This window comes from Sciurus carolinensis, chromosome 7 (genome assembly GCF_902686445.1).
Source record: "Sciurus carolinensis chromosome 7, mSciCar1.2, whole genome shotgun sequence".
Taxonomy (NCBI): Eukaryota; Metazoa; Chordata; class Mammalia; order Rodentia; family Sciuridae; genus Sciurus; species Sciurus carolinensis.
The window spans coordinates 81,140,529-81,155,962 of record NC_062219.1 but is presented as its reverse complement, the minus strand read 5'-3'; the positions used below and the strand labels follow the sequence as shown (position 1 = coordinate 81,155,962).

Below are 15,434 nucleotides of genomic sequence, written 5' to 3'. Positions count from 1 at the left end.
AACAAACAAATAATAAGGTATATACATTACCATGTTTAGCAAAGTTTTCAATAAATATTAGATTACTTTATACATTTTCTTTCTCCAAACTTGCATCAAATTTCAGTCATCAGAATAAAAGAATAATCACATTTGTTATCAATTTATTTGAATTCCCGTATTTAATTGCTTTGGTTAAAATTTCTTTGGCTAATTATTACTTATTAGTTATTTTACTGTATTTTAATAATGTCAAGGTACTGACACTTGTTAGAGGTGTTTATTTCACAGCATGTTATCAGAGGATGAGGAAGAGTAGTCTTAATGATATTTTAGACATTTCTTTCTTTGGAGTATAATGAAGTTATAAGCTTATTTAAGTTAATGGTTACGTGATGAAGCTATAACTGGTGCATGTTTTCTGAATTCAATTCTATTATTCAATTTAATTATTAAGGTGGAGTAAAAAAATCAACATGCCTCAAAGGTGAGTTTTAGGAAGTTACCAACCATACTGGTATTAAGAACTTCTAGAAAGGTCATGGAGCTGTTAAGAATGGTCAAGATACAGATCTAGCTAATCTAGTTCTACATTGATTAACTTCCCATGAAACTGACAAATCACAACTCAGGCACTACTGGATGCTCTGTGTATTTATTTGATTTGTTATTTTGTGTCCCCCTGCAATGAAATGTGAGCTCCAAGAAGATAGGGATATTTGATTTACTCAGTCTTGGTATTATAACACCTGTAGTCCCAGCTGTTGAGGAAGCTGAGGCAGACAGCTCAGTTGAGCTAAGCCCATGACTTCAAGACCTGCCTGGGCAATACAGTGAGACTGTCCCCAAAACAAAACCAGAATCCTAACTTTGATACTATCTCTGTGAAATGGAAATAGGACCCACCTAATGCAGTAGGTTATTTTAAGAATTTTTCGAAAAGCAGTGACATTGGGGGAGTAATGCCTATATACATACAAAGCTAATTGAAAAGTTTTCATTTGCTCCAAAAGTTTGGAATCGTAATATAGTCATATTATCCTGCAGATTTTTTTTCTGAAATATCTGACAACTCTAACATATTTAAAAATGTTCACTTTATTTTGTTCTGAATGACTTTAATTGTGGTAGCAAATGTTTGCTCACTTCAGACACACTGCACAACTGTGCATCTCAGTCATCCTTCTAGCCCTACATAGTAGGTTCTACTAAGAGCATTTTACTTTTGTGAGATTGAGAACCTTGGCCCAAGGTTAGATTGCTGATCCAGTGTGGAGCTAGAATACAAATGTAGATATTTCCTTCCAGTCTTGCTTAGGTTCTCTATTTATGTGTGTGTGTGTGTGTGTGTGTGTGTGTGTGTGTGTGTGATGTTTTCTATGATCTACCTTATTGTTATGGTACAAAGCTATTTCATTGTATGAATATACCACTGTGTGCCTTATTAAACAGAGTGTACAAATAAGATGAACCTGTTAGATTCAGGGTCCTGGTGTCTGTCTTGCAGGACACAACAGAATGCTTTCTCAATTCATTGAGATTTGCAAGGCTCATTCCTTGTACAAAATGGCTTTATGGTGCTGTTTTAAAATTCCTTTCATCTGTTTCATTGTTTTCTACTGCCTTTTGCTCTATCACTATTTTATGTTTCATTTCTCTCTCTAATTTGCTATATATCTAAGTAAAACCAACAATACTTTATTTTAGAGTTTTGTACCTAAATATTAAAAGTAGTTAAGTTGTACTTGGAGGCCTGATAGACCTTTTTTATTAGTGCAGTTTTAGCACATTGACCTCATGCATACTTGGCCTCTTCTTGTTCCTTCCCAGTATCAAGTAGTCAAGGTTAAGTGACTGTTTATTTCAATGTGTCAGAAAGGATAGATAAATATAATTTTTTTGGTTTTGTGGTTTGTTTTTGCAGTGCTTGGGATTAAACCCAGGCTCTTGCACATGTTAGGCAAATGCTCTATCAATGAGTTATGTGTCCATAGCTCTGATATTTCTTTTATACACTGGCAATTTTTGAATTCTTGAGGTTTACAAGCATAACCCCTGCTACATGTTGGCTGAAAATTAGACACAGTAGCATGTTTCCTTTTCAAAATGTTATCTGCTCTATCAATACTACTTGGAAATTGTCCTTTATAGTCACAGCAATTTTGCCTTGACCATAAAGATCCTGACAATATACTTGTGAGAACACCTTATTTCTGTTACCCTAACTTTAAAAAAATTGGATCTACTCTACTTTCACAACTGAATATTCTGATAGCTTGCAATTTCTATTTCTATTTTTAATATTTTCTATCACACTGGGTGTGGTGGCACACTCCCGTAATCCCAGCTTCTCAGGAGGCTGAGACTGGAGGATCACAAGTTTGACAATAACCTCATCAACTTAGTAAAACACTGTCTCAAACAGTAGCTGGGTGTGGTGGCGCATGCCTGTAATCCCAGCGGCTTGGGAGGCTGAGGCAGAAGAATCACAAATTCAAAACCAACCTCAGCAAAAGCAAGGCACTAAGCAACTCACTGAGACCCTGTCTCTACATACAAAATTGGACTGGGATTTGACTCAGAGGTTAAGTGCCCCTGAGTTCAATCCCTGGTACCAAAAAAATTAAAAAGTAAAAAGCAGTGGTATGTAGCTGTGGGGTAAAGTTCCCCTGGATTTGATCCCCACTACAACACACACACACACACAACATACACATGTACACACAAATATATATTTTCTCCAGAACAAAAATGCACTAGTTATGCCATACAATGGAAAAAACACATGTAAGAAATGGTATTTCCCTGGTTAAAGTATTCAAAAGTTGTTATCATATATGAAATAAGATATAGAAACTTTTAAACTTATGTCTTTCAGCTATTGAATATCCATTGTCAGAGGTGGTTGAAAATGGTTTCTTACTATCATGACTATTTTTTTCCTTCTATATTAAAAAAGCTGAGAAACTTTTAATTGTTAATGTTAGCATTTCTTTCAGAATTTTTCAAAATTCTATCTAATAAATTTAGATATCTAATAAATTTGTGATAGTATATAAATGGCATATTCTAAACTTTTCTTCTTTTTGTATTATATAGGTCTATCAGGTGTTGAATGAAAAGAAGCAGATATATGCTATTAAATACGTGAATTTAGAAGAAGCAGATAATCAAACTATTGATAGTTATCGGAATGAAATAGCTTATTTGAATAAACTACAACAACACAGTGATAAGATCATCAGACTTTATGATTAGTAAGAATTTTCTTTCGTAATTTAAAAACTTTAAACTATAATCCTTAAGATACTTAGTTGATCTTCATTAACATAACCTAGTCCTTTATTACTTAGTTACTTTTATTCGTTTGTTTTAAATTGCAGTGAAATCACAGACCAGTACATCTACATGGTAATGGAATGTGGAAATATCGATCTTAATAGTTGGCTTAAAAAGAAAAAATCGATCAATCCATGGGAACGCAAGAGTTACTGGAAAAATATGTTGGAAGCCGTACACACAATCCATCAACATGGTATTTAAAAATCTCTTCATACATGTAAAGTTAAAATATTTCTTAGTGTTGTCAGAGAAATAAACCAGAAATAATTTTACTGGTGCCTTTAACAAGATGAACTAGGTGCAAACTTATTTCTTAAAACACTGTCATCCCGGAGGATTTGGGCATGGACTCAAATTTCTACATCCATAATGTAAAAACGTGTGTTTCTTGGTATTTATGTAATCTATGATCCTTATCTTAGATTGTGGTACATCTGAGACTTTAGTAGTATTCAGGCATCCTTAAATATGAGATGATTGTTTCTCTCATTCTCCAAATGATTTCATATTGTGTGCTGTCTGAAACTTGGCTTTTGGGTTTTTTTTTGTTACCCCATGGTTTCTACTTAAACTTGTTCATGGTTCTTTTTCTCTACCTTTACCCTATCTTTAAAAACAAAAACAAAACAACAGCTAAATAACTGATTCATCTTCTGCTTGTTCCTATAAATTAAAAAGTAATTCAGCAGTGCTGAAGATCCTGGTTGTGGGCATGGAGGCTTCAGCAGGATTTGGGTCTTCCCATCTGGCAGTACCAGTTATGATACTTTGTACTGGACAGTTAACCACAGTGGTCAAGAGAGACTTTGAAGCCAAACTGCCAGACTTATACTTATGGCATTGTCACTTAGTATTTGTGACCTTGAGCAATTTGCTTAAACACTCACTGCCTTAATTTCTTCACCTTAAAATGGGGATAATAGGGCTGGGGATATAGCTCCATTGGTAGAGTGCTTCCCTCACAAGCACAAGGCCCTGGGTTCAAATCCCCAGCACCACAAAAAAAAAAAGAAAAAAAGAAAAAAAAATGGGGATAATAGAGGCTGGGATTGTGTCTCTGTGGTACAACACTTGCCTAGCATATATGAGGAACTGGGTTTGATTCTCAGCACCACATACAAATAAAGGTTCATCAACAACTAATAAAAATATTTTAAAAATAAAAAAATAAAATGAGGATAATAATATCTCAGCATCATTATAAGGATTAAATGATTCATTATATGCAAAAAACTTGGGTATCTGGCACATAACAAGTATTATGAAAGTGCAGAATATATTTTAAAAATGAAAAATTAATTGAGCTGATTAATTAAAGGAACCAAGTTTACTGTAGGTTGTGACTTTTTATTTTTTTAATCTGCAGAATGCTTTACTTTGTTTAATAAAATGGATTTTTCTTTTGAAGGCATTGTTCATAGTGATCTTAAGCCTGCCAACTTTCTGATAGTTGATGGAATGCTAAAGCTAATTGATTTTGGGATTGCAAACCAAATGCAACCAGATACAACAAGTATTGTTAAAGATTCTCAGGTAAGACTTTTAGTAAATGATTGGTTACCATGCATTTGAATTTAGTTCCTTTGCTCCTGTGAGGTGTTTTCGCCTACCTCATTCTTCAAAGGATTTGAATCTTTTTTTTATAAGAATACATATTATAACTATTAAGAGATTAAAAGTAATGGTCAAAATAATTTAGAATAGAAAATCAAGATCATATAGAAATGTACCAGCAATTTTGAAGGATTTTTCTATAGCTAGGAAATCATCTTGATCATGATCCAAAATTGACCTGAAAGTCTGGTTTAGAGTTTCTTCATAGCAACCAAAGAGTGAATGGCAGTTATATGGTTCTCATTGTCCATGGGGTAAGATTATTTCTATACTTTCAGAGAAGCAAAACGTTTCCTATCAATTAAATTGGAAAAAAATTTAAGTGGGATTTTATATTGAAAATGTCATAGTCAACGTTGTATTTAACACCATTTTTATAGTAGGACATGAATAGCAAAGATAATGGAGTTGTCCCATAATGACTAAAGCAAAAACAACAAAGTTTAAATAATAATCTGGCTTGGAGCTAAAATGATATTCCATGTATGTAGATTTCAGGTATTTCTTAATCAGCAAAGTCAGACTTTCCAGAAGGAAAAGATGGGCATTGTGCCCTTAATACAATTTATTTGCAATCATAATTTATATCAAAAGTATGACTGAACACTGAATTGTAGATCAACTTGAAGATATCTTCTGTACCGAGGCCCTAAAGTACAGATATTCTGCGTTGCAAGCTGAGACATTTATTTTAGAATAAGAGGAACACATTGTAAGGTTTGCATTATTCTACTGTAGAAACTCTTTTATGATTTAGATTAGATGCCCGTCCCATCTCAGGTAGCACACTGGGCCAAGGAGTCCTAGGAGACAAAACTCGAAAGGTACTTTTGTTTCCACATTGGTTTGTTGGTTGATTTAATAAAGTAGGAACAATGTTGAGTCTGTTTCAGCACAGAAATGACTGATAATCAAGTCCCTGGAGTTTATGACCATTAATAAAATGTCAAACCTGGACAATTTTTAAGGCAGATATTACTAGTTACCCACTGTAATTACAGAAAAAAGCAGCATTCTGAAGATGGAACAGTTTTCTGATTCTGACCCTGATCTTTTATGAAATAACTTGATATATGTCTTGAAACTTTGTTGGCAGTTATTTGAATTTTTCAAGTATATCATGAAATCCATAATTATCCAAGTTTTCAAAAATCTTGGAATATACTTTGCTGTACTTCAGTCCCCAGTACTTCCCTTTCCCTCTTCCCTCTCACTGTCTCCTTCCTCTGCTCTACTGGTAGTTCTTTTAATTCATGCTTTACATATATATACATAAAAGTGAAATTCACTGTGGTATATTTATATATGTACATGATGGAGTTTTATAAAGAAAAACTAAATTATGGTGTTTACTGGTAAATGGATAGAATTGGAGAACTTCATGCTAAGTGAAATAAGTCATACACAAAATCAGGAGGTGAGGAAGATCCAAGGTGGTGAACTAGAGGGAGGCTGCATTCCTTGTCACTCGTTGACTTGGGATTCAAGCAGAGGAAATACTGTTTCTCTGAGAGGCAGCCGTCAATGCCCACAGATCCCCTGCTGTTTACCCACCACTCTTCCGCTGTGATTGCCCACCATCTGCCAACATATTGCCTGCCTTTTGAGCACAGATCACTCGCTGACCTCTCATCAACTATCACCCTATTGTTCACTATTTGCCCATTTTCCCACCTCTTACCTGCCCATTGCCCACCTTTCACCTACCCATTGCCTGCCGCCCAACATCCACCTGCCGTTAACCTGCAGACTTCCAGTGGATCACCCACTGCTGCCGCCTGGAAGTCCATTGTCAGGTACCCACAAATGAGATACTGAAAGCCATCAGGGACACTGTAAGACTACAGAATAGAAACTGTACTGCCTCAGATCCATACTGCTAGATGGGAAGACACACAAACAATATGAAAAAAAGGGAACAAAGTGCCTCAAACAAACCAAGATGTTCCAAAAATAGAATCCAGAGACAACACAGTAGAAGAAATGTCAGAGAAGGAGTTTAGAAGGTAGATAGACTAATCATCAATATAAAGGATGGTATCAAAGAGAAAATAGAGGAAGTGAAAGATCACCTTAATAAAAGAGGCAGAGATTATAAAAAGGAATCAAGCAGAAATCCTCTAAATGAAGGAAACAATAAACCAAATTAAAAAGTCGATGGAAAGTATCAAACAGACTAAATAGGCAATGGAGACAAAATATACTCTTGAAAATAAAGTGAACCACGCAGAGATGTTAAGAAACCATGAACAGAACTTCCAAGAAATATGGGATAACATGAAAAGATCAAATTTAATATTTATTGGAATAGATGAAGTGTGGAGCTACAAACCAAAGGAATGCATAATCTTTTCACTGATAGCAGAAACTTTCCCAAATATAAAGAATGAAATGGAAAATCAACTACAAGAGGATTATAGGACCCCAAATGTACAAAAATTATAGCATATCCACACCAAGGCATATTAGAATGACTAACATATAGAGTAAGGATAGAATTTGAAAGACTGCAAGAGAACAAAAATCAAATTACATATGGGGAAAACCAATTCAGATTTCAGCTGATTTCTCAACACAGACCCTTAACACCAGGAGGTCCTAGAATAACATGTAAAGCTCTGAAAGAAAATGAATGCCAACCAAGAATTTTATATCCAGCAAAATTAAGCTTCAGATTTGAAGATGCAATAAAAACCTTTTTGTGATAAAAGTTAAAAGAATTCACAATTAGAAGGCCTGCACTACAGAACATTCTAAGCAAAATATTCCATGAGAAGGAAATGAAAATAAACAATGAAAACCAGCAAATGGAGGAACTACACTAAAGGAAAGGTCAATCAAAGGAGAAACCAAGACAAATTAAAAACAAAAAATAAGCCAAAAGGACCAGGAATACAAATCATATCTCAATAATAACCCTGAATATTAATGCCCTAAACTCATCAAGAGACAGACAGACAGATTGGATTTTAAAAAAATGACCCAACAATATGCTTGTCTCATAGGAAAATACATCCTCAGACTAAAGGTGAAAGGTTGGGAAAAAACTTATCACTCACATGGACTGTGTAAACAAGCAGTGGTTTCCATCATATCAAACTGAACTTCAAAGTTATTCAGAACAGATAAAGAAGGACATTTCATACTGCTTAAGGGAATCATACACCAACAAGACATAACAATCTTAAATATATATGCCCCAAATAATGGAGCATGTGTGTACAAACTTCTCAGTTTCAAGAATCAAATAGACCACAACACAACAATATGGGTGACTTTAACACACCCACCTCTCTCATCATTGGAGGGATTTTCCAAACAAAACTAAACAAAGAAACTAGAGAACTAAATAATCAATGATTTAGACTTAACAGACATAGAGTATTTCGTCCATCAATGAGCAAATACACTTCTCAGTAGCACATGGATCCTTCTCTAAGACAGACCATATCTTATGTCACAAATTTAAAAAATTGAGGTGTACTACCCTGCATTCTATCAGATCATAATGGAATAAAACTAGAAATCAACAATAAAACAAAAAATAGAAGCTACTCCAAAACCCGGAGACTAAATAGCATGCTATCGAAAGACAAATGGATAGCAGAACAAATCAGGGAGGAAAAAAAAAATACTTAAATGAGAACACTGATAACAACATCAAAATCTCTGGGATACCATGAAGGCAGTGCTAAGAGGAAAGCTCATTGCACTGAGCTCATACATTAAAAGAATAAAAAGCCAATAAATAAATGAACTGACATTACATCTGAAAGCCCTAGAAAAAGAACAAATCAACACTATAAGCAGTAGAAACAGAAAATAATTAAGGGCTGGGGAGATAGCTTAGTCGGTAAAGGCCCTGGGTTCGATCCCCAGCAATGCAAAAAAAAAAGAAAATGATTAAAATTAGAGCAGAAATCAATAAAATTGAAAAAAAAGAAAGATTTGATAAAATTGACAAAACAAAAAGTTGGTTCTTTGAAGAAACAAAGTTGGTAAACTCATAGCTACAGTAACAGAGAAAACTCAAGTTACTAAAATTAGTGATGAAAAAGGAAATAACATGAATGGATAGTACTGAAATACAGAAGATAATTAGAAACTATTTTGAAAATTTATACTCAAATAAAATAGAAAATATCAAAAACATTGACATTTCTAGAGACATGCGAACTACTTAAACTGAATCAGGAAAACCTAGACAGTTTAAACAGATCAATTTGAAGCAATGAAATAGAAGACACCATCAAAAGCTGACCAACAAAAAAGTCCAGGACCAGACCGATTCTCAGCCGAATTCAAAGAATTAACACCAATACTCAGCAAATTATTCCATGAAATAGAAAACGAGGGAACCCTTCCAAACTTGTACTGTGAGGCTAGTATTATTACCTTGATACCAAAACCAGACAGAGACATATCAAGGAAATAAAATTTCAGACCGATATCCCTGATGAACATAGATGTAAAAATTGTCAATGAAATTCTGGCAAATTGCATACAAAAACATTAAAAAGTTAGGGCACCATGATCATGTGGGGTTTATCCCAGAGATGCAAGGTCAGTTCAATATATGGAAATTGTTAAGTATAATACATCACATCAATCGATTGAAAGACAAGAATCACATGATTATCTCAACAGATGCAGAGAAAGCATTTGACAAAATACAGCACCTCTTCATGTTCAAAATGTTAGAAATTCTAGGGATAGGAACATATCTCAACATTGTAAAAGCTATCTATGCCATTATCATTCTAAATGGAGAAAAATTGAAAGCATTCCCTCTAGACACTGGAACAAGACAGAGATGCCCTATTTCACCACTTCTATCCAACATAGTCCTTGAAGCTCTAGGCTGAGCAATCAGACAGATGAAAGAAATTAAAGGTATACAAATAGGTAAAGAAGAATTCAAACTATCACTGTTTGCTGATGACATGATTCTATATTTAGAAGATCCAAAAAATTTCACCAGGAAACCTACAGAACTAATAAATGAATTTGGCAAAGTAGCAGGTTATAAATCAATACCCATAAATTAAATACATTTCTATATATAAGCAATGAATCTACTGCAAAAGAAATTAGGAAGTCTACCCCATTCACAATAACCTCAAAAAAAAAAAAAATACTTGGGAATCAATCTAACAAAAGAGATGAAAGACCTTTACAATGAAAACTACAGAACAATAAAGAAAGAAATTAAAGACGACCTTGGAAGTTGGAAAGATCTCCCATGCTCTTGGAAAGGCAGAATTAATATTGTCAGAATGGCCATACTACCAAAAGTGCTATACAGATTTAATGCAATTCCTATTAAAATCTCAATGACATTCTTTATAGAACTATAAAAGGCAATTATGAAATTCATTTAGAAAAATGAGAGACCCAGAATAGCCGAAACAATCCTTAGCAAGAGTGAAGCAGGAGGCATCCCAATACCAGACCTTAAACTATACTACAGAGCAATAGTAACAAAAAGGGCATGGTATTGGCACCAAAATAGACATGTAGACCAATGGTACAGAATAGAGGACACAGAAAAACCCACATAAATACAGTCACCTCATACTAGACAAAGTTGCCAAAAACATACATTGGAGAAAAGATAGCCTTTTTAACAAATGGTGCTGGGGAAACTGAAATCCATATGTAGCAAAATGAAATGCAATCCCTCTCTCTCACCCTGCACAAAGCTCAACTAAAAGTGGATCAAAGACTTAAGCATTAGAACAGAGACTCTGCACCTAATAGAGGAAAAAGTAGGCCCAAATCTTCATCATGTTGGCTTAGGACCTGACTTCCTTAACAAGACTCCTAAATCACAAGAAGTAAAATTAAGAATCAATAAATGGAATGAATTCAAACTAAAAAGCTTCTCAGCAAAGGAAACCATCAATAACGTGAAGAGAGAGCCTACAGAAATCAATCAACAAACATGAAAAAATATCATCTCTAGCAATTAGAGGAATGCCAAATCAAAACTAAGATTTCATCTCACTGCAATCAGAATGGCAATTATCATGAATACAAGCAATAATAAGTGTTGACAAGGATGTGGGGGAAAAGGTATGTTTATACATTGCTGGTGGGACTGCAAATTGTTTGATCACTCTGGAAAACAGTATGGTGATTCCTTAGAAAACTTGGAATGGAACCACCATTTGACCTAGCTATCCTACTCCTTGGTCTATACCCAAAGACTTAAAATCAGCACACTACAGTGACGCAGCCACATCAATGTTTATAATAGCTAAGCTATAGACTCAACCTAGATGCCCTTTAATACATGAGTGGATCAAGAAACTGGTATATATACACAATGGAATATTGCTCAGCCTTATAGGAGAATAAAATTATAGCCTTTGCAGGTAAATGAATGGAGTTGGAGAATATCATATTAAGTGATATAAGCCAATCCCCAAAATCCAGAGGCTGACTGTTTTCTCTGATAAGTGGATGCTGATCCATAGTGGGCAGCAGGTGGGGTAGGGAAGAATGAAGGAACTTTGGATTGTGGGGAGGGATGAGGCAGGGGGGATGGGAAGGGTGGTAGAATAAGACAGACATTATCACCCTATATACATACATGTTTACCCTACTGGTGTGATTGCACCATCTATAGCCAAAGGAATGAGAAGTCATGCTCCATTTGTATAAAATGTGTGAAAACGCATTCTCTGTCATGTGTAACCAATTAGAACATATTAAACAAACAAACAAAAAAAGAGTCAAATGCTTTCTCTCGTGTTCAGAAGCTAGACCAAAATAAGGTGGGGAAAATAAAAGAGCAGCAGAATCCTGTGAATACAGAAGGGAGCAGAGGGAGGAGATTAAGTATAAGGGAGGCATGGGAAAAGGGAGGAATGTTGGAATGAAATTTGACATTTGTGTTTTTAAAAATCTAATGCAGAATGAAATATGTTCATTGATTTATATCTTTTGTGACTTGGCAAATAGGTTGGTACCGTTAATTACATGCCACCAGAAGCAATCAAAGATATGTCTTCCTCAAGAGAGAATGGGAAATCCAAGTCGAAGGTACTGAAAATATATCCTATTCACCAGCCATCAGTAAACTTATCAGAAAACTTAATGGGTATTATAGAGACTTTATCCTTCTTAAGCAGGTTGTCATGGATTCAATTCCACCCTTCTGATGACTTGACCTGATTGTTCTTTAACACTGTTCTTTTTAATAGAGTGACCCTTCCTCTGTGCTCCTACAAGAAATGTACCTAGGATATCTTTTAAGGTTTAAAATTAAATGAAAAAAAAAATTGACCTTAATTTGGACACCTGAATAGCATGGAGTTGATATCATTCACAGTCTCTTTTGTTTCCTCTATGATTTTTACATTTTATTTTTCACCATTTAATCCTTTCCAAATTCTACATTTCAAAGTATTCCTAAAGTATGTCATTTTTTCTGGCCTGCCACTGCCTCCTTTCCTTCCTTTTTCCCTTCTTTACTCCCTTCCTACGGTGCTGGAGATTGAACCCAGGGACACTCTACTACTTAGCTAGATTCCCAACTCTTTATTTTTTAATTGACTGAGTTGCCCATGCTGGCCTCTAACCTCATGATCCCTCTGCCTCAGCATCCTAAGTCACTGGAATTAGAGTAGTGTATTACTATGCCCAGGTAACAAATATGCTGTCTTATACATTTGTTTTTAATGTCTGTTTAACTTCTACTTTTCTTCAGAAATTTAGATTTTTGTCTCTTTTTCTTGATTAGATTTGCCATGGGTTTGTTCATCTTAACTGGGCTTTTGTTTCATTTGTAAATTCAATTTTCATTTGCTTTCCAGTTGATGCTTTTGTTTCAGCGGTTTTTTTGTTTTCTCTTTAGTTTTATTTTTCCCCTAATTTCCTGATATAAATAACAAATTCAATTTTATAGCGCTCCTTCTCATAATTAAAACTGTGCATTTTACTCTAAGTTTGACTTTGACTGATGCTTTTACTGTTTTAGTGTGGTGTTTGCTTATTTTCATTAATTTTTAAGGCTTGTAATTAGTTTTAAATTCATTTTTACTTTAAGATATTTTAAATTTTACCTAGAGTTCAGATTTTTTTCAGTTGTCAACTCAGTGATTTAATAAGTAATGGTAAATCTCAGACTGATTGAATAACCAACCTGCTTTGTACTCGGTGTTTCTGAGTAGAAGATAAAATATTATCTCAACATGTCTCCTAACTAGTGAAGGAAGCAAAACCCTTTCTGTTTAGTTGTGTCCTCAGCTTGGTCTGCCACACTTTTCAGTGAATACCTCTTGGCTCCTTGGGGCTTCTTCTCAGGTCCTTACCGTCTTTATCACTTCCTCTGCTTTCTGCTTAAAAATGTTGTTACTGTGTAGGGCTCATGGCTTTTTATGGTTTGCACCTACCCACTTACTATACAGAGTTCATGAGTATACCTTTTAAGCTGGCTTTGTTGTAAATATTTTCCATGCGTTGGCTTTGCTATCAGACTGCTCTGTATATTTTATATGGGGATTAGGAGAGGTTATTTATTGAGTACCTACTATAACAAGAAACTGTTCTCTGATCAACCATATTCATAGTTATGTTATTTAATGTCCATTACATTGTATTCCTCCCCACCTGGCATTGCTGCATGTTGAGCCATACCCCAGTTCTGTGACAATGTACTTTTATTTGTGTTTTAGAGGTAAGGAGACAGAGACATATAGAATTACTAGCTAGTGATAAGACCAGGACACAAGCCCTGCCCAGCCTAATTTCTGCAATTGATATTCTTAGATTTAGGGTTGCGTAATATAAACAACCTTTTAATCTATAGATACTTTGAACTTTTATAAGAATGTATTCTAATAATTCTGGGGAAAACAAAATTTATAGTTATATTTTTTATTGTGTTTTCATAAGCTGACAAGAATTTAATATTGTCTCAATCGAAGTGATTATGAGTTTGTTGAAAGGTTTAAAGTGAAGTTCATCTCTTGATAAAATAACCAAATGTCATGAAAATCAGAAAAAGATATATTTGTCATTTCATAATCTGGTACTTCCACATTTGTTGTGATTTCATTATGATTTTATGATGTTTATGATTTTAAACATATAACTTTATATTAAGGCAACTTGCTTTTCCTTTTTTCTTTTTCCCCTCCTACTTAGATAAGCCCCAAAAGTGATGTTTGGTCCTTAGGATGCATTTTGTACTATATGACTTATGGGAAAACACCATTTCAGCATATAATTAATCAGATTTCTAAGTTACATGCCATAATTGATCCTAATCATGACATTGAATTTCCTGATATTCCAGAGAAAGATCTTCAAGATGTGTTAAAGGTAATATTACTAATATATGGATATAGACAGATATTTCATATGATTAATAATCTGTTTAAAAGAAGTAGCTGAAATGATCAGAATTATGTAATATCAGAATTATGACTTAAATATAACTGGTTTACTGAAAAATTACTGAAGTAGCTCTTAAAGCATGATTAGTTTACTTCAAAGGTGTTTTAAAGCTTCCTGAATACTTGAATTTTGCAAAATAGCTTGGGGTAAATAATATTATTTGAGTGGGATATCTAGAAAACAGCTTCTGTAATGTGATGTAGTCTGGAAAATATTTTATGAATATCATTTTTTAAAAACTCTTCCCCCCACCCCAATCTTTATTTATATAGTGTTGTTTAGTAAGGGACCCTAAACAGAGGATATCCATTCCTGAGCTCCTGGCACATCCATATGTTCAAATTCAAATTCATCCAGGTACTATTTCTTTATTGTTTATTGCCAGATTACTAATACAGGCAACATATTAACTATGATAAAAATAAGAATCTAAATTTGCTACTCTTTTATAGCCTACCTCCTTCCTTAAAGAAGTTGCTGTTTTGCCAAATAATAAATAAGTAAAATTGCCTTTCTTTACTTGATGGCATTCAGTTTTACCTTCCTAGATAAAGGACTGTGATCAGAGGTGAATTACACAAATGCTAGTTACACAGTGGTGCATGCCTGTGATCCCAACTACTTGGGAGGCTGAGGCAGGAGGATCACAAGTTCAAAGCAACTTAGTGAGACCCTGTCTCAACATAAAAAGGACTGGGGATGTAGCTCAGTGGTACAGGGCTTTCCTGGCATGTGTGAGGCGCTGGGTTTAATCCGCATACTAGGGGGAAGTGGAAGTTGATGAAAATGCCAGTTATTATACTGTGAAATAGAATGTGTATTTTTAATGGATTTATGTTTTTCTTATTGGTTACCAGTGTGTTGATTTTTTTTATTTTTTAGGTAACCAAATGGCTAAGGGAGCCACTGATGAAATGAAATATGTTCTGGGCCAACTGGTGGGTCTGAATTCTCCTAACTCCATTTTGAAAGCTGCTAAAGTAAGTATGCATATTCTGTACATTAGTTTGAACTGTTTTGTTTGGTGAGTTAGACACTCAAAAAACAGGTAACCCAAATAAAAGTTGGTATCATCACTGCATCAGTTATGAAGT

General features: G+C 34.5%; 1 protein-coding gene across 3 annotated transcripts in view; it reads left to right on the top strand.

Annotated features, from left to right (window-relative positions):
- Ttk (TTK protein kinase) overlaps nucleotides 1–15,434 on the top strand; it is a 38,639-nt gene that overhangs the window by 21,064 nt on the left and 2,141 nt on the right. For all 3 annotated transcript variants that reach the window (XM_047558545.1, XM_047558542.1, XM_047558543.1), the window contains exons 15-21: nucleotides 3,079–3,236; nucleotides 3,363–3,514; nucleotides 4,730–4,854; nucleotides 11,902–11,982; nucleotides 14,089–14,265; nucleotides 14,613–14,697; nucleotides 15,223–15,320. In XM_047558545.1, coding sequence (XP_047414501.1) covers nucleotides 3,079–3,236; nucleotides 3,363–3,514; nucleotides 4,730–4,854; nucleotides 11,902–11,982; nucleotides 14,089–14,265; nucleotides 14,613–14,697; nucleotides 15,223–15,320 — 876 coding nt within the window. The remainder of the gene's footprint in view (nucleotides 1–3,078; nucleotides 3,237–3,362; nucleotides 3,515–4,729; nucleotides 4,855–11,901; nucleotides 11,983–14,088; nucleotides 14,266–14,612; nucleotides 14,698–15,222; nucleotides 15,321–15,434) is intronic.